Below are 24,915 nucleotides of genomic sequence, written 5' to 3'. Positions count from 1 at the left end.
ATAAACGACATCGTACTGTACTTTGAGAAGTAACTGGTTTTGCCCCAGAGAGCAGGCAGCATGGACCCCAGCACCAAAAGGAGCGAGCTGGTGCAGAGCCAGCAGGAGCCTCTCCGCCAGCACCAGCCCCCGGACCAAACATACAAGACGGTTCAGAAACCACCTTGTTCCAAAGGTCTCACTCTTTCATTTTACAAATAAAAAGCTAAACACTGGAAAACTAAAAGTGGCCCTAATTACTTTTTAACTCATTGCCTACTTTTATCTTCTTAATAGCCTCATCTCATTCTGAACTTATATACATATAAGTGTAAATGTACTGTCTAGATACCAGTCTCGAATGCAGATATTTATACTTTCATTCATTGCTTTTACTTTCAATCCTTAGACCAATGTCTAGCATATAGTATTTAACTGATATTTATTAAATAGAAAAATTATAGAAAAATGAGAAAACATACTATAACATATCATCTCAATTTGTGAGCATCTAGAACAGGTGTGGCCTTTCTCCAGACAAGATCACATGTGAGATGTATGAAGTACTAAAACTCAACTGCCAAGGAAAAGGTGAATGGTCAGAAGGAAACATTTCTTCCAGAAGAAGATAGCAAATTAACTTATTCAGGCATACTAGATATAAAAGTGCTGACTGTCACAGAGATATGAATTTGTTTCTTCCCGAATCAATGGCTGGGAAATGACTTTCATACTAAGACTAAGACTTCTTTATTCAAGTTAGAATTGATCACATTCCTATTAAAATTCACACTAAATCCTCAGATGCTGAAAAAAAAAATTCAACATACTATGCATCTCTGACAATATCTATTCTGAAGCATGAGTTTTAAAGCCTGTACCTAGAGCTTTAATCAAACTGTGTGAATATTGGAGTAAGAGTGACAGTCCAGCATGCATTCGGCCAACGGGTTTAATCCCTAACATCCCATATGGTCCCCCTCACCCCTGCCAAGAGTACAGAGCCAGGAGTAAGCCCTGAGCATCACTGGGTATGTCCCCCTCCGGCCCCAAAAGAAGAGTAACTAACTTTAATAAAAGGAATTCTTCTATCCAGGATATTTTGTTTTGTTTTGGGGGCAACACAGAGGTGGTGGTCAAAGCTTGGCTCTGCATTCAGGAATCACTCCTGGTGGGGCCCGGGGACCATATAGGGAGTCAAAAGCGAACTTGGCTTGGCCGTGTGCACGGCAAGCACCTTATCCACTATACTATCTCTCTGGCCCCAAAATTCATATTATTTTATAGCATATTAGCAAGCACTGGAAAACTGACTAAGGGAAAAACAACATGAACCTTCTCCTTCACTTTCCCTTTTGTCTTTAGAAATGAGATTACTAGAAGCAAATGAAAATAAGTGAAGCTCCTAGGTCAAAGAAATATATAAAGCAAGACTCTTAGTGTCACATGTTTGGGTTTTTTTTTCCCCTTGTTTTTGGGTCACACCTAGGGATTATTCCTGGCTCTGCACTGAGGAATTACTCCTGGCGGTGCTCGGGGGACCATGTGGGATGCTGGGAATCCAACCCGGGCAGACCGCGTGCAAAGCAAACGCCCTATCTGCTGTGCTATCACTCCAGCCCCAGTGTCACATGTTTTTAAAAGCATTTCTTCACTTTCAGAACACCAACTGATTCATTCAATGAATATTTACTCAAACCATTTTTTCTTTCCCATATTCACTGTAATTATTAGAAGTTATCAAAAATACCTACATGTGAATAGACAAAATCTAAAAAGTCACTAATTTCCAGGAAACCTGAAATACGGCAGCCTTTCCCCGAGATGCCCCACTCACACTCTGCTGCTCTGGCTCCGGCTTGGGGACCTTGTGTGACCTGCGCTCCTCGGACCGGGAGGCGTCGTGCCTCATGCTCTTTTTCCTCTTCTCTTTCCTGCTCTCATGCTTGGACTTTGTGTGCTCACTGGCCTGAACTTCATTTAAAAGGTCTCCGCAGAGGGAAGACTCAAACAATTCCCTGCCATTCTGGATAGTTTTGGTTATTTTCAGTTTAATTTCAGGTGAGCCAGTTTTCTTTGGAATCACAGTCTGTGGTGCCGAGGGAGGAGGCGGTGGCTGGGGAGGAGATCTTCCCGAAACTTCCTGTGGTCTGGTGTTCGGGATATCTGCATGGTAATAGTCAGTGGGGCTAAAGTTTCTAACTGCGCCAAAGCCATTGGCTGAGCCATTGGGATACTGATTATATGACTGGTATTTGGTTTGAGGTTCATACACGCTGATTGATGGTGGGTAGCCATTTGTGAGTGGAGGAAGGTCTTCTGTTGTAGGTGGATACTGAAAGCCTTGCTGCAAGGTAGTTTCATATGGTGTCTGGCCACCATCTTCGACAATGTCACTGCTGTTGTCAAAGGCATCCTCCTGGCGGATGTTGGCGGAGTCAATGAGTTGAGGTGGTTGCTGAATTGTGTTTCCCATGATCCCTTGCATGAAAGAGAAAGAGAAATCCATTGTTCTGCTCCAGCATCCTTAACTTTCCCTTTCTCTCATCGAGCCTAGAGTTTAAAAGAGATTGAAAAAAGGTATTAATATCCTGTGAGGCTTAAAGGCTAAACAGTTTAAAAACAATTATTCTAAATCCACGTTTCATATCCAGATATGCAGACAGGATATCCTTACAGCAAAGCCAATGTAATTCTGCCACATGGCATATACTCTCTATTTACATGCCTATTTGAAATTTGCAATGACTTTAATAATAGCTTTGATAACAAAACTTTATCCTCCTTGCAAACATGTCAGACAGTTTTGACATTCCTTTCTATTTCCCAAGTCAGCAGATTCTGAGTCTCAGGTTAAAACTGGCCTTTGCAGATTACCAGCATCCTGACACAAACCAGCAGGTTACATATGAGTGCCCTTTCAATAATCTGTTTCATCCAGTTGTTCTTTTTTCAGTACTGTAAGAGGAAAACAACTTCAACCAAATGATAAAAAGGAATACTCCTGGGGCTGGAGAGTCAGGACTGCAGGTTAGGTGTTTTCCTTTATGCAGCTAAGCCAGATTCAAGCTCCAGCAACACCACATACGGCCATCAGCAGGAGTGACTCCTGAGCACTGATTGGTGTGGCAGCAAGACACTGCTTCTGCCCCTCTTCATCATCCCATTATTCTCCATCAGAAATTATTACAAAAAACATTTCAGTAAGCATTTTTTCCAAATTTTTCTCTACTTACAACAAAAATTTTAAAGTAGGGAGCCGAACAGATGATACAGCAGGGTGGAATGCTTGTCATGCACATGGCCAACCTGTGTTTGATCCCAGCATCCTCCAGCCCCCTACCCCCCAGTCTTGTCAGGACTAACTCTTGAGTGCAGAGCCAGGACTAATCACTGAGCATCTCCAGGTGGGGCACCCAAAAAATACCCCCAAAACAGAATTTTAAGTAGGGTTTATCTGCAATTTATTTAACTTAACAATAGATTCTTATACTATCCTACATCAAAGATAATTTTCACACATACTTTATTCTTTTAATGGCTGTACAGTAAATAATGGTGTCTATCTAATGTATTTAACCACTGTGATCTAATCATTTAGATGTTCCCAACTTATTGATAGTATAAAGTTTTATAAGACATTTTCTTGAAATTGTACTTTTGTGCAATATGTATTTCCTTTTTTTTCTCCTTTCTTCCTTTTTTGAGAATACTTAAAGGAAAAGGAAGAAGAAAGAAAAGGAAGGAAGGAAGGAAGGAAAGAAGGAAGGGAGGGAGGGAGGGAGAGAGGGAGGGAGGGAGGGAGGGAAACTCCCAGATTACAGGGTGAAGGTGTCTCTAAAGAGTGATTCTGGAATACATGTGCTCTGAAGTTGACAGGTTCTATTCACTGTTCTACAGGTGGGACTACATTGATTCACACCCATACCAAGTGTGTGTGAAGATGCCTTATTCTCTACTCTGTCAGGGTGGGGAAGACTGTGGGGACAAAGGAATGGACAGTATGCTTTTGTATGTGTGGTGCCAGGAATCAAACCTAGTGCTCGTGCATGTAAAGCAATCTATCACTGATCTGTACTGCTGGCCCAATTTTCTATGTTCTTGCCAGTATTTTTTCTTTTCTCTTTGGTTTGTTTCTGGGCTATCCCTGGCAGTTCTCAGTCAGGGCTTTCTTCTGGCTCTGTGCTCAGGGTGGACTTGGGAGACAAGAAGGGGGTCAGAAACTGAAGCTGGGGAAGCGGCAGAATGGAAGGCAAGTGTCCTGCCCACTGTACTATTCAGCCTTGTATCTGGCTATTTTTAATCAGCTGTATACAGGGCAAAATAGTTTGGAATACTCTCAGAAAATACATATGTTGAGGTCTGATGAAGCTGATTCAGTCAGCCTAGGGTGAGCCCTGGAGCACAAGCACTTGCCCGCAGACTGGGAAGCACACGCCTGGATGGGTCAGTACATTATTATCTCGCATCACATTCCTTAAACTATTACTCCTGGGGCCAGAGAAACAGGGCATTTGCCTGCAGGAGACTGACCCAGGTTTGATCCCTGGAACCCTGTATGGTTCTCTGAACCCATTACAAGGGATCATGAACACCACCAGGTGTGGCCCCCAAACAAACCAAACACAGGATGGAGCAAAACAACTGTTTCTCCAACAGAAGGTACCTCAAGAGCAATAGGAGGGCACTCGCCTTGCACAGAGCCAAGACTCGGTGATCCCTGGTACCACATATGGTCCCCCGAGCACTGCTGGTGAGGATCCAAAGCCCAAAGCCAGCCCCTCCCACAAAGAGGTACTTAGAGATGCCACACCTGTAACAATGGCACACACAGACGTGCTTCTGCTGGAAAAAGCTCTAAGACCACTGTGCTTTGTTATAAGGCCTGACACGCAAGTAAGAGGATAATTAGACAGCCCACACATTATTTAGCATAAATATTTATTCTGGGAGGGCCCAATAGAGGATCCAGTGGGTAAGGCCTTGCACACAGTTGACCCAGGTTCAATCCATAGATGGTCAGGAGTGACCCCTGAGAGCCAGGAATAAGCCCTGAGCACAGCCAAGTAGCACTATAGCACTGTTGTCCTGTTGTTCATCAATTTGCCCGAGCGGGCACCAGTAACATCTCTATTGTGAGACTTGTTACTGTTTTGGCATACCGAATACGCCACGGGTATCTTGCCAGGCTCTACCATGCGGGTGGGATACTCTCAGTAGCTTGCTGGGCTCTCCGAGAGGGACGGAGGAATTGAACCCGGGTTGGCCAAGTGCAAGGCAAATACCCTACCTGCTGTGCTATTGCTCCAGTCCGAGCACAGCCAGGTATGGCTCAAAAACAAAAACAGCTGGGGTGTGTGTGTGGGGGGAGAAATGGTGCCACCAGGAGGTCAACAGGTCAACCTCTACCTGTGAGGTGAATGCATCAGTAGCCCGATGGTGCCTTCAGGCTTCCTGATACCCCCAAACTGCTGCTGTGCATTTGGCTGGACCCAACCCCTTGGGGAGCAGTTTACCAAGAAATTAAATGACTAAAAGTCAGGTATGTGGGAGCCACGCCCACAAACCACCTTCAGCTCAGCTATACAAGCTCATTTACTGGCTTTATTTCAGAGACCCATAAATAAATTTTGCAAGAGATCAAAAGCCACAGCTAATCCCGAACCCACGCATGGCTGAACAGACCAGGATAAATCGGAGGGGGGTGGGTTGTCCTGTGCCCGCCCATGCAGAGCCTCTGGCAGTCACTTGCTTCCACAATCCAAAAGTCCCGCCATATCCCCGGCCTGACTGCACTGTCTCAGGATGGACCTCACCAATATATAATCTGCTGGAAATTCAGGTATGTGGGTTTTGTGACTGAAATCTCCAGGTTTTCTAGGGGTTTGGATGGGCTACCTCCCCCCACTTCCCTGTACTTCCAGAAGCCTCAACAGTCACATCCATACCCCAAAGCAGCCACCCAACTGAGAAACTACTCTAGCCTTACCATCCCGATAAAAACACTGAATGCCCTGAACAAATACCACCACCTCTTAGCGCCCATATTGCAAACCATAATGCACAAAAGGAAAAGGAGAGAAAGAGCAAGTAGGAAAGTGCCTCCCATGGAGGGAGGTTGGGGGTGGAGGGGGTGGGGTGTTGGGGGATGGTGGTAAAAAAGCAGGGGTCACTGGCAATATGTCCACTGGTGGAGGGATGGGTGCTGGATCATTCCATGACTGGAACCCAATTATGAACAGCTTTTTAATGGTCTATCTCATGGATATTCAATTAAAGAAAGTTTTTTTAAAAAGTGATATGTAGTTCATGCCCAATTCAATCAGATTAATTAATGGCTGAATAGCAGTGCTCCTACATTAAAAAAAAAACAATAATAACAGGCTGGGGGGCTGAACGTTGGTATAATGAGAGGGCATTTGCCTTGCACATGGTCTACCCGGGTTCAATCTCTGACCTCCCATATGGTCCCCCAAGCACTGCGAGGAGTAATTCCTAAGTACAGAGCCAGGCGTAACCCCTGAGCATTGCTAGTGTGACCCCAAAACAAATTATAAGAAGGTTTTTATTTTACTTTTTAAACTCTAGGATGCTCTTATTACTCTATAGTGAAGTGAAAGGGTGAGAGACTGTGGGCATAAAGTGCTTTCTTTCTTCTCTCTCTGTCTCTGTCTCTGTCTCTGTCTCTCTCTGTCTCTCTTTCTCCCCTCCCCTCCCACCCCCCTCATCTGGGCCAAGAATTTTATACATTATCTCATTAAATGCTAAAAAGGCCTTTACAAGACAGGGAGTAAGATTCTGGTCATAACGGGAAGAAACAGCTTTCACAGAGGTTCAGCAACAAAAGGAACAGAATGCAAATATATGAATCCATGCACACCTGACTTGTATAATTTTTACCTCTACACCTCTTTTACTTCCTTCAGCTATTGCTCTAAGAGGATGCCTTCCTATTATTCATATTTTTTATTTGTTGGGTCACTGCCAGATAGCAACTAATCTTGAATAACCATCACCAACAATGACCTGTACTTATATTGTGCCCACTGCCATTCTAAATGCCTCACATACAGCACACTACACTTACTCCTTCCAGTGGCCTTTAGGGAGTAATAATGTTAGTGTGCATTGCAGCACAGACTAGAAAGCCTGGAGAGGTCAAGATGCACCTTGACACCTGGACACAGTATGATCCCCTAGTAGTGCCAGGAGTAGTTGACAAGCATCACCAGGTGTGGCCCCCAAGACGCCAAAAACAAACCAGAACAAAAAAAATGTAGAGGATGAAGAGATTAAATGACTTGCGTAAGTACACAAGGCTAGTAGTCATTAACTGACAGGGCTTGGATTCCATCAAGGAAGTCTGGTTTCAGAGTGTTTCATAATGTTCCGATAATGCTGATAAATGTTAGCAATAGTTCTTTTTTTTTCATAGGTGAAGAATTTAAATATTACCCTGATGTGACTCTTGGAAAAAAAATGTATAGCTCACAAACAAAAGAATGGTAGGTGAGAAAATTCTATAAATACATATGGGGCAACTACAGGATGGAACTCAAAAGGCGGGGGGCAGGGGAGAGAAAGTAACAGAGGCAGGCGGAGATGTGGTGGGGGCTGTGGGAGGGAAGCTGGGGACACTGGTGGAAGAAAATGTACACTGATGAAGGATAGATGTTGGAATATTGTACGACTGAAGTCCAATCATGAACAACTTTGTAACATGTATCTCACTGTTCAATTAAAAATAAATAAAAGTTCTTCAAAAAACTTCCTTCTTAAAGACACACTATATATTGACATTTGATAAGATAAAAGCTGTGGTTTTGTTTCTCACAACTGTTGTTTACAAGGCCAGCTTCCAGATTAGTCTCCCAAATTACAGTCTACAGTGCTTTTCTGGAGTATAAATTTAGAGACTATGGTTTCTAATGCTTTTATTTCCAAACATGCTTTATTTTTTTCTTCTGGATCTTGGGCCACAGCTGCATGTGCTCAGGGCTTACTCCTGGCTCAATCACTTCTTGTAGGACCCAGAGAACCTGATGAGGTGCTAGGGATGGAGCTGGGTGAGCTACCTGCAAGGCAAGCACCCACTTTCTCTTCAACCCCTAATTTCATTTTTTGGGCTATATGCACTGAATATTTGAGATGCTAAATTTCCCAAGACTACAAGGCTACTTAATAAGCCTGAAAAAGAATCAATCGGACTCTGAACCCTGAACTCTTTTTCTGTAATATCTCACTGCCAAAGAACATGCAACGATGCAACTATGGGTGCTTCAGAGACCCATAAATAAGATGCAGAGACTCTCGGACCTGTGCATGGCTGAACAGACCAGAGTTAATTGGAGGGGGGCGGGTTGGCCAGGGGCCTGCCACTCAGAGCCCCTGGCAGCTGCTTGCTTCCACAATACAAAATCGCTGCCATATCCCCAGCCTGACTCCACCGTCTCTGAACAGACCTCACCAAGATATAATCTGCTGAGAATATGGGTATGCGGGTTTGTGACTGCAGTCTCCAGTCTTTCTTGGGGTCAAGATGGGCTACCTCCCCTCACCTCTCTGTACTCTGGAGCCTCGGCAATCACATCCCAACCCCAAAGCTTACACCCAATTGAAAAGCTCCTCTAGCCCCCAGCACCACCTTGCCGCACTCAGCAGTGAAGAATCCTGGCCGGTGGGCACCGCAACACTGGAAAATGTTCCAGGCCCCAAACCGAGCCATTATCACTGGGGTGCCCCAGATGGAGGAGATGCAGTCTCCTGCCTTCTCCAGATGGAATCCCAGCGACCATGAGCTTCTACAAGCATGGCTCCGGTATGTGAGGACCAGGACTATTTCTCCAAATCTTTCTTGATATACAAAGTGAGCAATGAAAAATAGATGATCTAGCATCTGCCCCTAGAAGGCAGGCTTGAATGGTGGTGTTGAATATCCAAGCAAAATATACTGCCCCAAACTACAGAGAGAACCCCAGAGGCACACAAAGCAATTTCGGCACCCAGCAGCTTCTTGCAGAAATGCCTCTAGACTGTGAACTAAGCTATGGCCCCGTGCCGCACTGGGAGGGAAAAGGTTTTTGTCCCTTGGCCTTTCCTTTCCGTGGTGGCGGCATGGTGACCGCCATCTTTCAGAGCCCATTAGACAGAGGTACAAGTTTGCAGTGACTGGGTGCATGGGAAATCTCAGGATGGGGGGTGGTAGCGGCGCTGCTCCCTACCCAGACGAGACGCCGAGTGGCCGCCCACAAACAGCTCCTCTGCTCCTGAATGACCATGATCCCACAGGCATACAAACCAATGCCGGAACCCAGCAGCTTCTGGCAGAAATCACTCCAGACTTAATTACTAAAATACCAGAAATCCAAAATCATATGCTCTTCATTATCAGCAATAGAAAACAAATTATCAAAAAACCTGGGGGTAATGCGGAGGGGGAAGACACCCAGTGGCGCTCAGGATAACTCCTGGCTGTGCACTCTAGAATCACTCTAGTGGGCTGGATGCAAGGCAAGTGCCTTACTTGCTGGACTAGCTCTTATTTATTCTTTGATCTTTACATTTATGTTAGGCAGGCCCTCAGAACTTTACTTTAAACTATAACAGATACTGCAGATATTTCTTGTCCCTAACTTCTTCAGGCAGAGCAGTTAGATTTGTTCTAAAACCAAACTTTAATGAGTACATCCCCATAATAAGAAACTCTAAGTCTCTGTATTATACCAAACACCATTCATGCCTTTCAACATTCTTCATAATCTAATTTTCAGTCTAAGTTATATGTGCAAGCATTAACTTTTCTGAACTTCTATGCTCTAAAAATCTGTAAAATGTGTCTATACTCAAAATACACTTTTTTTTTTTTTTTGCTTTTTTGGGTCACACCCAGCGATGCTCAGGGGTTACTCCTGGCTTTGCACTCAGGAATTACTCCTGGCAGTGCTTGGGGGACCATATGGGATGCCGGGGATCGAACCCGGGTCGGCCGCATGCAAGGCAAACACCCTACCCGCTGTGCTATCGCTCCGGCCCCTCAAAATACATTTTAATACTATGAAACTAAAATATTTTCCATTCAGATAAGAATGAAGCTCGAAAAGACCAGTAGTCTTTAGACACAGTTGATAAAAAGTTAAGTAAAATGATGAGCTTATTCTTCTAATTGTAATACAGTGCCTACTAAATGGCACTGCCATTTTATCAGCAACCTATCTAGATTTCCCAGTTATTTCCAGTATGTTCCATACTCATTTCTATTTGATAGCTTCTCTCAGATCTAATAATAAAACTCTTATTTCATTTAAATGTGTCCTTCCCATCCCTCTATAATAAAAACAGAAGAAAGAAAAAGAAATCTTCAGAAACCCAAGAATCACAGGACATTCCTTTCCCTTACTCCTACTTCTATCCAACTTATCAACAAACTACTGGTGTTTTATCTACAAAGTTTGTATCTCACATTTATCTATTTTGTTCTATCTCTTGCTTTTCATGCTAGTCCAAGCTCCTCACAGTCTTGTCATAGCTACATTCCCATTCTCCAGTCTTCTGCTTCTCCTGTCCCTCTAAAATCTATTTTCCCATTATAAAAAAACTAACCCCATCGTGTAACTATTTCCCACAGAACGTGAAAGGGAAATGAATGGCTGCAGTACTTAATAAGGATGTTGCTCACAAATGTCATTCTGAATGAAAGCAAACAAACAGCAACTCTTGCCATACAATATGCAGTGTGCTTCCATTGATAACAGGTTCAAAAAATTAGATCAAACTAAATCTGAAACTGTAGCTGTCTGAGTAACTGGAATGGGGTAGGGGTGAACTGTAAACACTAAAGGAAGGCCTTAGGCAAATTTTACAATTTTAATTTATAGATTACTAAAACAAACAGAACAAAATCTTAGGTGGTTTCCCACTGCACTCCAATCAAACCCAAAGCTCTCAGCACGCCCAGCAAAGCCTGCACCGTCAGGCCTTATTTCACGTTTCCAACATCAACTAACACATAATACGCTTACTATACTCTACACATGTGCTTCTTTTGGTTTCTCAAATGTGCTGGGGGTTCACATCTGCTGGATCAAGCTACCTGAATACCCACAACCCCTTAGAGAAGCCAGGAGGTCCCCTGGTCATTCTCACTACGCTATTTTTTCCCTTCATAGCACTTTCGTAACATATTTACCCCCTTCCTGTTTATTTCTCTTACTCCATTGTATGATCTATAAAGGTAGGGACCATGAAAGTCTTACTCAATGCTAGACTCCCAACTATGTTTACAGGTAGCTGAATAAAAGAGCCCCTGTCCTCAACAGCTTCATGACCAGTACTCTTCGTTTATCTGCTGTCACCGGTTAGTACACCCAGCATGACCTCACTCTCAGTCTAACTCCTTGCTTGGGAAAGTGTGCTAAGTTCATTGTAATAAATAAACAGAATGAAAAACCACTGACATCAAGAGTTATGTGGTCAGGGGCTGGAGCAATAGCACAGCGGGTAGGGCGTTTGCCTTGCATGCGGCCAACCCGGGTTCAATTCCCAGCATCCCATATGGTCCCCTGAGCACCGCCAGGGGTAATTCCTGGGTGCAGAGCCAGGAGTAACCCCTGTGCATCGCCACATGTGACCCAAAAAGCAAAAAAAAAAAGTTATGTGGTTAAATGTTTGTGATTTTCCCCAAAGATGTCAAGGTAATTCAATGGAAAAAGTACCTTCAACAAATGAGGCTGGCACAACTCATTGTATCATCTGCATGGAAAAAGTGAACCTCAATACTTACATTATAACAAAAATAAACAACAACAGTTCATGAGCCTAATACCCAAGTTTAACTATATAACACCTCTAGAAGAAAATATAGGAGAAAATATATGAAACGGTTTGGCAAAGACTTCTCAAACATGACACAAACACCATGAACTATGAAAGAAAAAACATCAATAAAAAAACCTTGAAACTGAAATCTCTTTTCTTCAAAAGACAATTAAGAAAACCAAACAGGCAAGTCAAGTTAGGAGACAACACCTGCAAAGTACTCAACTAACTAGCTGGAGCAATAGTATGCCAAGTAGGACACTTGCCTTGCATGTGGCTAACCCAGGGTCAAGCCCTGAGCACAGAGTTAGGAATAAGCCTGAACACACAGGTGTGTGCCTCCACCCAAAACACTCAAAATCTCTGAATCTGGCCAAAAGTATAGTGGGTAGAGATCATGCCTTGCAATCGACCTGGGTTCAATCCCTGGCACCCAGCACTGCCAGGAATGATCCCTGAGCAGTCAGAAGCCCTGAACACTGCTCACTATGGCCCCAAAATCAAAATAAATAATGTATATGCTCATTTAACCAAGAACATCCTTATATTCTCATATCTAGGAAACAAGGAGAGAACTACAAAAGCCTTCTGCACCAAAAAAGAGAAGTGATAAAATTCATTATTACTCAGATTATTTATTAATTGCAAACAAAAATAGGTACAGTAAAACAAACTGGCAGACATTTTAAATGACTAAAAATTACCAAAAGCAGGACAACCTAGCATTATGTGCCTCATGAGATGACTCATTAATACATCATCATCTCAAAGTATTCTTCCCAATGTTTAAAGTGAATTTCAAAATAAGGAAACAATCGGCTAAATCCAAACTGTGGGGCTGACTCTAAGACTGGCTGGGACTTTTCAAAAGCAATGCTGTGGGCAGACAGACATTACACAAGTAAGGGGACTTTCTTGAGCACTGCCAACCAAGTTCACTCCCCAGCACCACATATGGTCTCTGAAGCACTTCCAAGTGAGCCCTGAGCACAGAGCCAGCAGGAAGCCCTGGATATAGGTAGGTAGGGCTCAAAAAGGCAAAGTCAGAAAGACAGTTTAACAGACTGAGCGCAAAAAAAGAATGCTTTGCATGGAGGTGTCTGGGTTTGACTCCCCAGTACTGCATAGTCTACTGAGCAACTCCCAAACACAGAGCCAGGGCTAGCCCTGAGACACCACCAAATGACCTCCCACCTGCTAATGAAATAAATAAGCAGTGCTATCAACAGAAAGTGGAGAGATCATTCAATGAATTTAAAAGGTAAGATTTAACATTTCGAGGGGCCAGAGCAATAGTGCTGTGGGTAGGCTATTCGCCTGGCACGCGGCTGATCTGGTTGGATCCCTGCACCCAACACGGTTCCTTGAGCCCGCCAGGAGTGATTCCTGAGCACAGAACCAGGAGCAAACCCCAAGCATGCCTGGGTGTGGCCCAAACAACAACAAAAATCTTTAAAATTTCAAAAATAAACACATGCAGAAGGGCTGGAGAGACAGGAGAGACAGTGCATCCGACAAGATACTTGCCTGACAACATGACCAACCCAGATTGGGTTCATGGCAACAGATATGGTCCCCCGAGCACTGCCAGGAGTGATCCCTGGGCACAGAGTCAAGAGCAGGCTCTGAGCACAACAGGGTGAAGCCCAGAAAACAAAAACAAAACCCCAAAACTAAACACACCTAGGTGAAAAAAAATGTATTTGGGGGCTGGAGCGATAGCACGCGGCCGACCCGGGTTCTAATCCCAGCATCCCATATGGTCCCCTGAGCACTGCCAGGAGTAATTCCTGAGTGAAGAGCCAGGAGTAACCCCTGTGCATCGCTGGGTGTGACCCAAAAAACAAAACAAAACAAAAAAAGTATTTGGTGGGACAATAAAAATATTAAATATGGCCTAGCTATTAAAAAAATGAGCCATCTGATTTTCACAACAATATGATGTATTCCGTTGTTTCCGTGAGCGACTGTCCTTACTCTGGGGCTGGTAAGACTGAAATAGTCGAGGTGCTATGGAGTCCGCAACACTCAAGTGATTCTGGATTAGGTAAGTCCACACAGAGCCAGAGGGCCTGACCTGGATGGACACAGGTCTCACAAAGACGGAGGCCCCAAGTCAGGCTATGGCACCACCAGCCGCGCATCCGGCATCACGGAGCGGCACGGTGCCAACAGGGCCAAGCACAGACTCTGGGCTTGGTGGGTCAGGGGCACTGCCAGGCCAGGGACAGTCAGGACTGGCCTGTCCTCAGGACTCTTCAGCACTGCTGAGGGTGGACTCCCCCCCTGCAAAGCAGCTCTTTATACCTACAATGAAACAAATAAGGCAACAATCAACAACTGGCTAATTCAGTCAGCTGACTATATATTCTTTTGTTTTCAAGTACATATTTGAAAGCATATGTTTGAAAGTAAAACTCTACAGCCCCTTAAGGCTCTAAAAATCTGCATCAGATTTTAACACCACTTTAAAGGAATAACTTAAAAATAAAATAAAGAAGCAAGAGACATAGTAGAGCTGTAGGATACTTGCCTTGCACAAGCCGACCTGAGTTCGATCCCTGCCTTCCCACTGGTCCCCAAGCTCGCCAGGAGTAAGTCCACACAGGTGTGGCCCCAAACCCAGTAAATAAATAACTGACACCACATTCTGACCAACCAGCCAACAGTCCACGTTGTTAGTATTTTCCAAAGGCTCTTAGCATTGGGCCAGAGCGATAGTTCTGCTGTATGCTGCCATCCCATGTTCAATCCCTGGCACCCCACACAGTCCCTGAGCACCAACCTGAGAGCAGTACCTAAGCATCACTACATGTGGCTCAAAAATATTTATTTTAAATTTTAAAAACTAACTTTCAGGGGCCGGAGTGATAGCACAGCGGGTAGGGCGTTTGCCTTGCACACGGCCGACCTGGGTTCGATCCCCGGCATCCCATATGGTCCCCCAAGCACCGCCAGGAGTAATTCCTGAGTGAAAAGCCAGGAGTAACCCCTGTGCATTGCTGGGTGTGACCCAAAAAAAGCAAAAAAAAAAAATAATAATAAATAAATAAATAAAAACTAACTTTCAAATAATAAAACATTCAGATGAATTTAATAGTGGAGACATTACTGAATTATGAGACTCTACCGAGCACTGTGGTTGAGAATATGAGCACAGAACAAAACTGTCAAGTTCAGAATCCGGATCCAGTGCTTGCTGGTTCTGTGATTTTAGGCAACTGGAAAAAGATAAATCTCACTAAGCCGTCCTTCCTTCTGCAGAGGAATATCCATCCTGCACAGCTCTGTGTGAGAAAGACAACCAACCCATGAGCTGTGACCCAGACAGTGCTCGGAGTAAGGTGATCCCCTTTATGCACCGGGATTTTCTAAGACCAAATAACTCCAGAAGCCAGAAGTACCAAGCCCTACTTTTACTGTGTTCCCCTAAGAATCCATGCTAGGGAGAGTTAATTTAATTGATTTCAGGTTTGGGCTGTTCCCGGTGGTGCCGGGGAGGTACCACTGCTGAGGCAGGAGGGACTCAAGCCTGGGCCGCCCAGTCTGCTAGGCTGCCCCTCCGGCCCAAAGGACACTGAAGCTTATAAATGAGGCGCAATCGGAGATGGACAGCAATAGCAACAGAACAAAGGGCATGTGAATATGCTCTGAAAAATCTCTTCTCAAATCTTTGAACTGCTGACTGTGGGCAGCTGAAACCATAGGAAGTCAAACTGTGGGTCAGGGGTAACTCAATGCAGAGCGCAGTCCAAGTCATCTATTGTTACCACTCAGCACAGTGTCAGGCACACAGAGCTTGTGAAAAACCTGATGCACAGCGGGTAGAGCACTTGCCAGTGTGCGCAGCAGTTCCCAGCAGCACATCTGGCCCCTAAAGATGGCCCAAGGCTGATCAGAGAACAGAGCCAACAGTAAGCCCCAAGGAAAGTTTATGGGTAAGAATCATAAAGCATTAAATAAAGCAACAAGTAAGTGAATTGAACTGTGTTCCCATTGCAATTTTAACAATGTACAGTGCCACCAGGTAAGATGGCATTTAAACCATGAGAGATGGCAGGACAGAAATTGGGTATTTTTCACTAGTTTAAATAAGCTCATTTTCACTAACAGATTAATTGTAAAAACCACCTAAATAGCCTACCCAAAATTCTCACACAGTTGTCCCTGATAAAGAATACATGTTTTGATTCTTTTACTACTAAACTGTTATTATTATCAGCCAATGGCTACTATTTGAGGACTATGTGTTAGTATTATCCCAAATATTTCACATTTGTTACACTGTTTTATTCCTGGTAGCATCCCTTTGAAGAAATACTATTGTATCTTCATTTCATAAGTGAAAAATGAGTGTCAACATGATTATTTCCACAGCCATATACCTAGTCAGTGGGAGATTCAAACATGAGCATCATTACTCTGCTCCCCAACATTAGCTCTTAACAAGTTATATTCCCCACAATCCCTCAGCATGCGAAAACAATAAAAACATTCCTACTTTACACTTCATTTCCTTACTCTCATTCCCCAGGATTAACCACTTGATGGGACAGGAAATGGCACAAGTCTTCCACCCATCCCAAAATGACAAATTCTTTCCTCTGACCAATGTTTACAAGCTTCTATTTATTTGTTTTGTTTTGAGGCCAAACCCTGTAGTGCTCAGGGCTTACTCCTGACTCTGAGCACAGGGATCATTTCTAGCAGGTCTCAGGGGACCATCTCTGGTGCTGGGGATCTAACTGCTTCAAAGGCATGCAAGGCATGCACCTGCCCACTCTGCCCCCAAGGGTGATTTTATTTTTAAAGAGTAATTTTTTTTTAAATCCATTTTTTTTTCTTATTGGGTCATACCCGGTGATGCACAGGGGTTACTCCTAGCTCATACATCCCGGAGTTACTTCTGGTGGTGCTTGCAGGACCATATGGGATGCTGGGAATCAAACCTGGGTCAGCCACATGCAAGGCAAACGCCCTAGCCACTGTGCTATCGCTCCAGCCCCCAAATCCATGTACTTTTATTATGTAAATAAAATATCAAATGAGGAGCTTAAGGAAGCTTCTTAAATGAACTAAGGTGTTATTATTCATAAGCGAAATGCTTTAAGAAGTTGCTGAGACCCCATGGAGAAGGCAAGAGAATATAAATGGAGTTATAACTTCTTTGGCAAAACTGGACAACAGTTTATCCAGCCTTTACTGATGTTCTTAGTTCAGCGCTAACCTTTTCTCAAGGCTTAAATAAGCTCTAAAAGACTGGCAGGAAGTCAAATGAACTTCCAAAGTAAAGTCCTGGTACCCCGATAACAGATCAAAAATTTTATACATGAAATATAAAGCCTTTATAAAACCTTTATACTCACTTAGTAAAAATAAAACTTGAGGGGCTGGTCAGAGTATTCAGTGGGTTCAATTCCAGCATCCAATATGGTCCCGGAGCACTGCCTGGAATGATTCCTGAGCAGAGCCAAGAGTAACCCCTAAGCATCACCGGATATGGCCCTCCCAAATAAATTCTGAGACATGAGCTGGAGATACAGTAGAGTGGGCAATATACACAGCCCCTGTTTCATCCCCACCAGGAGTGATCTCTGAACAAAGAGCCACGAGTAAGCCCGGAACCCAGCCAGGCACAGTGCAAAAACCAAACCATATCAAAACCAACAAACTCTATAAAGCAATAAAAATAAAACCCTGTATCAATATTTAGATCTGAAATGCAGAATACAAAAGCTCTCAAAATACAATCCTCATAGTTAACTGAACTGACATAAGCATAACTCTTGTTTGTCTTTGGGCCTCACCTGGCTGTGCACAAAGGTTTACTCCTGGCTCTGTGCTCAGGGACCAGATGTGCTGCCAGGGAACAAGCCAGGGTTGGCTTGTGCAAAGCAAGCATCCTGTCCACTATAATTAATGTTTTCAGGCCAAAACACATCTTAATACTTCTACCTTATTTCAGTAATTATTATCAAAGTAAAATACAAAGTGGATTCTGGAGAAATAATATAAAGGGTAGGCTGTTAGCTTTGCACACAGTCAACCTGGGTTCTATTCCTATCACAGATATATCTGAGCTCTGTCAGAAGTGATTCCTACATGCAGAGAAAGGGGAAAGCTCTCAGCACTGCTGGGTATGACTTAAAACAAGCAAGCAAAGATACAAATTATAAGACAAAGTATACTTTATATATCAACATTAGAATTTTCATAAATAAGTAATGAAATATAATTAATTTCCAAAGCACAGAAAAGGGTGGTCTTCCTTTACCCCAGAATAAACAATGGATCCAGATGTTTCTGTATGTGAACTATTGCAAAAAACATTTCTCAAGATTCATGATAAGTTCAGTCTGTGTTTCTATAGTAACAGGAATGGAGTACACGCAGACATGTTACAGTAATGAACCAGCTATGCTTGAGAACCAGACACACTCATCGGTGAGTTCTGTAGCACAACATTGTTTTAGTAACATTTTAAGAAACGTGAAAAGAATTAGTCCTTTCATTTTAAAGCAAAAGTTGAGATGCAATACAAGCTAAATTATATACTCTGAGGCATAACAAACCTACCAAATAAAATCATATACAGATTTCTAAGTACCTGATTACTTAATGGTTCTAAATAAGATATATATGTATATACATATATAAAGACAGACATATACATACACATACATATCCAAACCCTCCCAAATCTTCAACTATAAATCACACTTAATGACATAATATAAAAATTTTCAGCTAACAGCGTCAAGAAGAGATTTTTATTATACTATTTTATACCCAGAATCCAGATCAAGAACACAGAAGAGAACTTTTTGCTTTGGGGCCAAACCAAGCAGTGCTCTGGGATTATTCCTGGCTCCATACTCAGGGATCAGCCTGCGGAGTGCTCGACAGACTGTATGTGGTACTGGGGACTGAACCAGTCAGCCGCACTCAGGGCAAACACCTTACCTACTGCGCTATCTCTCTGCTCTTGTGAAACTAAAGTCTCTCTACATCAAAAACGTGAAAAAGCATGCTTAATTTATAGGATTTATAGGAAAAATGCTTTAAAAATCCTAATGTCAAGATATTTTTTAAAAGAGAGGCCATTATTTTTTTCCTTTGGTTCCATTTTCTAGTAATATTTTAATCTAATTACCTAATCGGTGATTTTTTTCTATAAGCTGTAAATTACACATTGTTCATTTTGCCTTTCAGAATTTATCAGTACTGCAATAAAGGTGTATGTTTAAAAAGGAGAGCAGAGAAGCTAGCGAGAGTAGAGGAGTGAAGGGCTGGCTGTGCGTGTGGTCTGAATCCCCAGCACCACACGTGGTTCCCACAGCACCGCCAGAAGTGGACTCTGAGCACAGAGCCAGTAAGGGCTGTGCACAGCCAGGTGTGGCTTAAAAACAAGACAAACCAAAGAATTCAAGATTTTGTTACACCTGTTTTAAAACTGTAAGCGATTCCCCTTTTTTGTAAGAAGGAGATAATTATGTTGGTCTGGGGGTGACACTTGGCAGTGCTCAGGCCACTCCTGTTTCTGTGCTGAGGCGAGTTCTTGGTGGTGCGCAGACAGGGACCACACCGTTCCGGGGACTGAACCCAGGCTTCCCGCAAGATCAAGAGCCCAAACACACACCTTACAAACCCCGGGGCCAGGGGCTGGAGAGAGTCCAGCAGGTAAGGTACCTGCTTTACAGGCAGCTGATCTGGATCTAATCCCAGCACCCAACATGGTTCCCCACGCCTGCCAGGAGTGATCCCTGAGCAGTCAGGACTAAGCCCTGAGCACAGCCAGGGGTGGCCCAAATTAAAAAAACAAAAATATTTTCCTTTCCAATTTATGATCAGTAAACGTTTGCTTTAACTATTTTATACACCTGTGTACTTGGGGTTGCATACAAATTTCTCAGGGGAAAGGGGAAAAGTTTAAGAAGCCCTGCTCTGTAGCACTGAAAGAGAAATCCGCGAGCACATATCTTAGAGTTAACAAAACCAGTTATAACAGATAACCATCTTGGGGCTGCAGAGATAGTATAGCAGATGCAGTGCTTGTTTTGCACTCAACCAGATCAAGTTCAATGCCCAGCACCAAATATGACCCCCTGAGCTCCACCAGGAATGATCTTAAGCATAGTTAGAAGGTAGCACCCGTGTGTGGTTGTCTCTGCACCCCATCGCCCAAAAAATGCATTTAACTCTGTAACTGAAAAAGGCAATAAATGAATTTCATAAATAGATCATATAATTTAGGATCAGTCTCGTTTGGAATTTTTTTCCTTCTGGTCTTTAAAGCAGTAAGTGGTGCTTGGCAAGGCTACTGCCAGCTCTGTTCTCTAGGGCGGCTCCTGACAGTGCTCAGGGACTATTCAGTGCTGGGGTTTGAACTCTCACATGTAGCCCACTGAACTAGCTCTTTGGCCCTCAGCACCAAGCTTTCTGCTTGTTTTTCCTCTGGGGGGCCATACCCGAGCCTGCTCAGGGGTTTCTCCTGGCTTTGAACTCAAGAATCCCTGCTGGCAGGTTCAGGGAAACAATATGGGATGCCAAGGATTAACCCAGGTTGGCCATTGTGCAAGGCAAGCGCCCTTCCCGCTGTACTAGCACTTTGGCTCAGCATATCAAACTTCTAAATAAAATGCCCCTTGCAATTTCTTGTCAAGAAAACACAAACAGGGGCTAGAGCGATAGCACAGCAGGTAGGGTGTTTGCCTTGCATGGAGCCTACCCAAGTTCAATTCCCAGCATCCCATATGGTCACCCAAGCACCACCAGGAGTAATTCCTGAGTGCAGAGCCAGGAGTAACCCCATGTGCATCGCTGGGTATGACCCAAAAAGCAAAAGAAAAAAGGAAAAAGAAAACACAAACAGAACTGGGGCTCGAACAATAGCATGAGGGCGCTTGCTTTGCATGTGGCCGAACCGGTCCCTGGCACCCCATATAGTCCTGAAAGCCTGCCAGGAGTAGTTCCTAAGTGCAGGGCTAGAAGTAAGCCCTGAACACAGCTGATGGCCACTGCCTCCCTCCCCACAAAAAAGAAAAATAAATCACGAACAGAACTTAAAATCAAAGTGGTAGTTTGATTTGTTTTTGGATGATCTTATCTTTTGAGGGAACAAAAATTGTATCAGATAACAAGATTTATTATTTTATCCACAAATAAAATAAAGTATTTTAACAGCATCCAGGTGCTATATTACTAGCAGTTAGAGTGATCCATCAAAGTCGGGGCCAGGGATGGGGCTCAGCGTCCCACAGATATGAGGTCCTGGGTTTAATTTTTTGACACCAAACAAAAAAGTTTTAATAATGGTGCTACAGAAGCAGATTATTTCTGTCTGAAATTTAGACATTTTTCCTCAATTCACTAAATTCCCAGAGTCACGTGGATGTTTGACTTCTAAAACTCATGACATTATGATATTAACTCTACCAGTACTAAACAGGCTTTTTATTTCCTATGTCTCTATTAAAAATGTGACGTTGGGGCTGGAGCACAGCAGGTAGGGTGTTTGCCTTGCACGTGGCTGACCCGGGTTCGATTCCCAGCATCCCAAATGGTTCCCCGAGCACCGCCAGGAGTAATTCCTAAGTGCATGAGCCCAGAGTAACCCCTGTACAACGCCGGGTGTGACCCAAAAAGAAAAAAAAATGAGGTTGGTTGGGACTAAAGAGATAGTTCAAGTGGGTCGGGTGCTTACTTTGCCAACCTGGGTACGATACCTCCATCCCACATGGTCTCCCAGGGAGGCGTAATTCCTGAGTGTAGAGCCAGGAGCAACCCCTGAGCATTGCTGGGTGTGGCCCCAAAAATAAAACAAAGCAAAAAAAAAAAAGTGAGGTTGTTAAAATTAAAAAAACAAAGAGATCTGAAGACTGTTGGTTACTAATCTGAATCAGGGCAGAGAAACAGCTTCACAGACTGGAGGGCAAGCTCTGTCTGCAGGATGCCTGGGTTTCACCCTGGTGGAAGAATCCCCAGCAATGAGTTAGGAGTTAGCCCTTGAGTAAATGCCTGGTGTGGCCCCAAAACAAAACCAAAACACACAAAAAACAAACTTCTGAATCATAGATTGGCTTATGATTCTGCTTGAGGCTAACACTTTGAAAGTTTAACACTATGACACAGGGGAAAGACTTTTTATTTCTGGAGTAGATCAATTCATCAAATGACACAAGAGCTTTAGAAATGTTCCATGTTAGTAAATCTCATCTGCATATTTTGACTTAAAGGTACTTTCCAAGGTGGCCTTTTGAAAAAAGAGCTCTAAGTTGCTGACTAATTTCTGGATTAAACTGGAAAATCTACTTCTTTGAAAAAGACACAATGCAGGAGCCAGAGAGCACAGCAGTAAAATGCCTGCCACATGCTGCTGACCCAGGTTTGATCCCCAGCATCCCACATGGTCCCAAACTGCCAGCAGTGATCCCTAGTGCAGAGCCAAGAGTAACCCCTATACACCACTGGATGTGTCCCCCAAGCGGAAAAAAAAAAAAAACAACCAAAAGAATCCAGGAGAGAATATATTCCCATAATGTTTGTATGTGCTTCTATCTTCTTACCACCTTCTAGATGTAAATTCTGTTGCTTTTTCTTTTTTGGCCCTCCCAAGCAATGGTGGGATCCAGGGTTATTCCCAGTGACTCTGAAGATGTGCTGCTGGGCACGCCTGGTGGCTCTGGGATGCATGCAGCACCAGGGATTGAGGAGGAGACAGCACAAGAAAGGCACGACCCTAGCCCCTCTCTATCTCCTGAGCCCAGTTATGTAATCTTAATACAACTGTTAACAAAACCTATCAAGGTTGTCTTCTCTGTCTACATATAATATATTTGAGACATATCATGGGGTGATACCCATCTCGAACCAGACTAGTACAATTTGATGCTACTGATTAAGAAAATAAGCAAAAGCTTAGGACTGAGTTCTTTTAAATAAATGAAGGAGAAATAAAGGAGAATTTGATAGTCAACTAAAATAAATTGAAAAAACAAACACTGATAAGTTTTTCCTTTTTCTCCCCATGTGCACCATTTTTGTCCTATTTTCTTAAAGATTCAGCACTACCCCAACAAAATGCTCTGCTAATCTATTAATTTTACTCAATTTAAGAATGCTTTCTCAGGGCCTGGAGTGATAGCACAGTGAGTAAGGCATTTGCCTTGCACGCAGCCGACCCGGATTCGAATCCCAGCATCCCATATGGTCCCTCAAGCACAGCCAGGTGTAATTCCTAAGCACATGAACCAGGAATAACCCCTGTGCATCGCGGGGTGTGACCCAAAAAGCAATAAATAAATAAATAAATAAATAAATAAATAAATAATGCTTTCTCAAACAAACAAATAAACAACCATAATGATGGCCAGAGCAATAGTACAGCGGGCAAGGTGCTTGCCTTGCACACTGACGACCTGGGTTCAAACTGAACACCTCATAGGTCTCCCAAGGCCCATAAGGAGTGATCCCTGAGCACAGAGGCAGGAGTAAGCCCAAAGCTCCACTGGCTATGGCAAAAAAAAAAGAAAAAAGAAAACTTAAATCTTCAGGTGGACAAAACTAAAATAAAATTTTGAATGTTTTTTTAAACATATAAAATAAATAGATCTTTATAAACAAGGTGAGAAAGGTTTATGAAACCAGAATACAAAACATAAAGGAAAACTTAATACCAGTAAGGTAACTAGCTGCCGTCGAGGCAGGATGGGTAGTACAGAGGAGAGTGCATCTGCCTGGCACAGGCTGACCGGGTTCCATTCCCGGCATCCGAGATGGTCCCCAAGCCCTGCCAGAAGTGATCTCTTGAGCACAGAGTCTGAAGTAAAACTTGAAGATTGCCAGGTGTGGCAAAAATAAATAAATAAGCTGTAAATGAGAAGTAAACAAACAAATGCAGAGGCTAGGAGATATATGCACACAATAACCTGGATTCCACCCACCAACTCTGCTCCAAATCTGCTCAATTCTTGCTATGCTTATTGGTTCAGCCACATCATTCCTCGTCTGAATCCAAAAAGAACAATAGCTTCCAAACTGTTCTTTTTGGTTCCAAAGTTGTCTCCTCTAATTTTCTCTCTTCAGCAGACCGACACTCAAATAATAGCCTCCCTTCGACTGGCCAAGACTTGGGGGAGTTCTGATTCAGTCTGAGCCGACTTGCCATGCCTCCCTTCCTGCTGCTTTCGCTTTCCTGCCTCACCCTTGACCATTCTCTTATTTCCTCTCCTACTTACTGCACACTTATCCTTTGAGATTTACTCAGATATATGAAAATACAAAAAAAGACTTTTCCAGGTAACTAACCCCTTAGACATCTGACATCTTTAAGGTCGGATCAAGTACCCTCCTGCACATCTCACCTACCAGTGTAGACTCCTACTGATCGCTTAGCACAGGGCCACCTTGGTTTAAAGGGAGGTATTTGCACACAAGTGAATGTGTCCTATGCGGTATTTCTCATAATACATCTGGATGAGAAGTGTAAAACCCTCTATTCCATCAATTCTAGACATCTAAGTGCATTCTCTACAGACAGGGCACTTCGGGTGCGGTTCCCGTCAACTCTCCCTTTTCATTCTCCTACAGCGGGGTCCGTCCCATCCAACCAATACAGACATTTCAATAAAGACAAAAACTTATAGACGAGCCAGAACAACAGCACCACAGGCAGGGCGCTTGTCTTGCACAGAGTCAGCCTGGGTTCAATGTCCAGCACCAAATGTGGTCCCCTGAGCATCACCAAGAGTGACCCTTTACAGCAGAGCCAGGAGTGAATCCTAAGCACCACCAATTGTGCCCCCCCAAAAAACAAAAGCAAACATTTACTGAGGACCCCAGACCATGGGCTAAGCATTCAAGTTCTAGAGATAAAAAATTCAAACTTGATTCCTAAAATCATAAAATCCCTGCTGGGAAAACAAAGGAAAGCACCAAAATGAGGCCCAGAAATTGCTTCTGGTAAGTCATTTACTCATTTCACATTAAGTATCCATACTATACTCAGTCTTAAGTACTGCAGATAAAAGATGAACAAGACCGTTACAGTACCCCTTTTCCAGGAGATAAAGGGAAACACCCAGGGTTGAGAGGCTGGGTGGGTGAGGCCAGAGACTGGATGAG

The 24,915-nt window shown here is 43.5% G+C and overlaps 1 protein-coding gene across 3 annotated transcripts in view; it reads right to left on the bottom strand.

The window, feature by feature from the left end:
- NSD3 (nuclear receptor binding SET domain protein 3) overlaps positions 1-24,915 on the bottom strand; it is a 122,213-nt gene that overhangs the window by 81,453 nt on the left and 15,845 nt on the right. For all 3 annotated transcript variants that reach the window (XM_055123682.1, XM_055123683.1, XM_055123684.1), the window contains exon 2: positions 1,817-2,532. In XM_055123682.1, coding sequence (XP_054979657.1) covers positions 1,817-2,488 — 672 coding nt within the window. In that variant the 5' untranslated portion in view covers positions 2,489-2,532. The remainder of the gene's footprint in view (positions 1-1,816; positions 2,533-24,915) is intronic.

The sequence above is a fragment of the Sorex araneus genome, chromosome 1 (genome assembly GCF_027595985.1).
Source record: "Sorex araneus isolate mSorAra2 chromosome 1, mSorAra2.pri, whole genome shotgun sequence".
In the NCBI taxonomy this organism is placed as follows: Eukaryota; Metazoa; Chordata; class Mammalia; order Eulipotyphla; family Soricidae; genus Sorex; species Sorex araneus.
The sequence above is the reverse complement of the archived record's forward strand: the minus strand, read 5'-3'. Positions and strand labels throughout refer to the sequence as shown.